Genomic DNA, 616 nt, shown 5'->3' with positions numbered 1-616 from the left:
CGTCGGCCGCTGGCCACTGACCGGCTTCGTCCAGTCGGCGCCCCCGCCCCCCACAGGCGCGCTCCCGTGCGTACTCACCGGGATCTTCAGGGCCCCAACGAAGCTGATGGCGGCCATGCCGCCGTCCGCCGGCAGGATGACCACGTGGCTCTGGTGGGCCGGGCGCTTCCCGTCGGACGGCAGCAGGCACTGCGCCTCGGGGCCCTGGGGGCGTCGGGCGGTGTCTGTCGGGGTCTCCCGCCCAGGGCCCCTGCGCCCCGAGGAAACCCGGCCAGGCCCGCAGAGCCTGCGGCCGTCAGTCCTGGGAGGCTGCTGCGGGGCAAGTCTGGGAGGAGGCGGCCGGCGGCCAGCAGGCTCGGAGGGGCCAGCGTGCCAGCCCACGTCCACTGCGACCTCGACGGGCGCCGGCTCTGCACCTGCGGCTCCTGCAGGCTGGCGCCACGCGGGCGGGCGGCCCCGCGGCGTCCTGTGGTTGCCACGGCATCGTCCGCAGGCCCCAGGCGAGCCTGAACTTTCTAAGTTCACAGCCACACGTGCTAGAGTCACGGGACCTAAAACCACGCGCTGACCCTCGGGCACCGCCGGCCCTCGGGCACCCCAGGGGCAAACCCCGGCC

General features: G+C 74.8%; 1 protein-coding gene across 1 annotated transcript in view; it reads right to left on the bottom strand.

Moving 5' to 3' along the window:
• Positions 1 to 616, bottom strand: part of SLC37A1 (solute carrier family 37 (glucose-6-phosphate transporter), member 1) — a 10801-nt gene that overhangs the window by 1743 nt on the left and 8442 nt on the right. The window contains exon 4 of the mRNA XM_012731059.1: positions 79 to 204. Within this exon, the coding sequence (XP_012586513.1) occupies positions 79 to 204 (126 nt within the window). The remainder of the gene's footprint in view (positions 1 to 78; positions 205 to 616) is intronic.

This window comes from Condylura cristata, unplaced genomic scaffold (genome assembly GCF_000260355.1).
Source record: "Condylura cristata isolate star-nosed mole 26May11 unplaced genomic scaffold, ConCri1.0 scaffold00003, whole genome shotgun sequence".
Classification (NCBI taxonomy): domain Eukaryota; kingdom Metazoa; phylum Chordata; class Mammalia; order Eulipotyphla; family Talpidae; genus Condylura; species Condylura cristata.
This window is presented reverse-complemented; position numbering and strand designations above follow the sequence as displayed.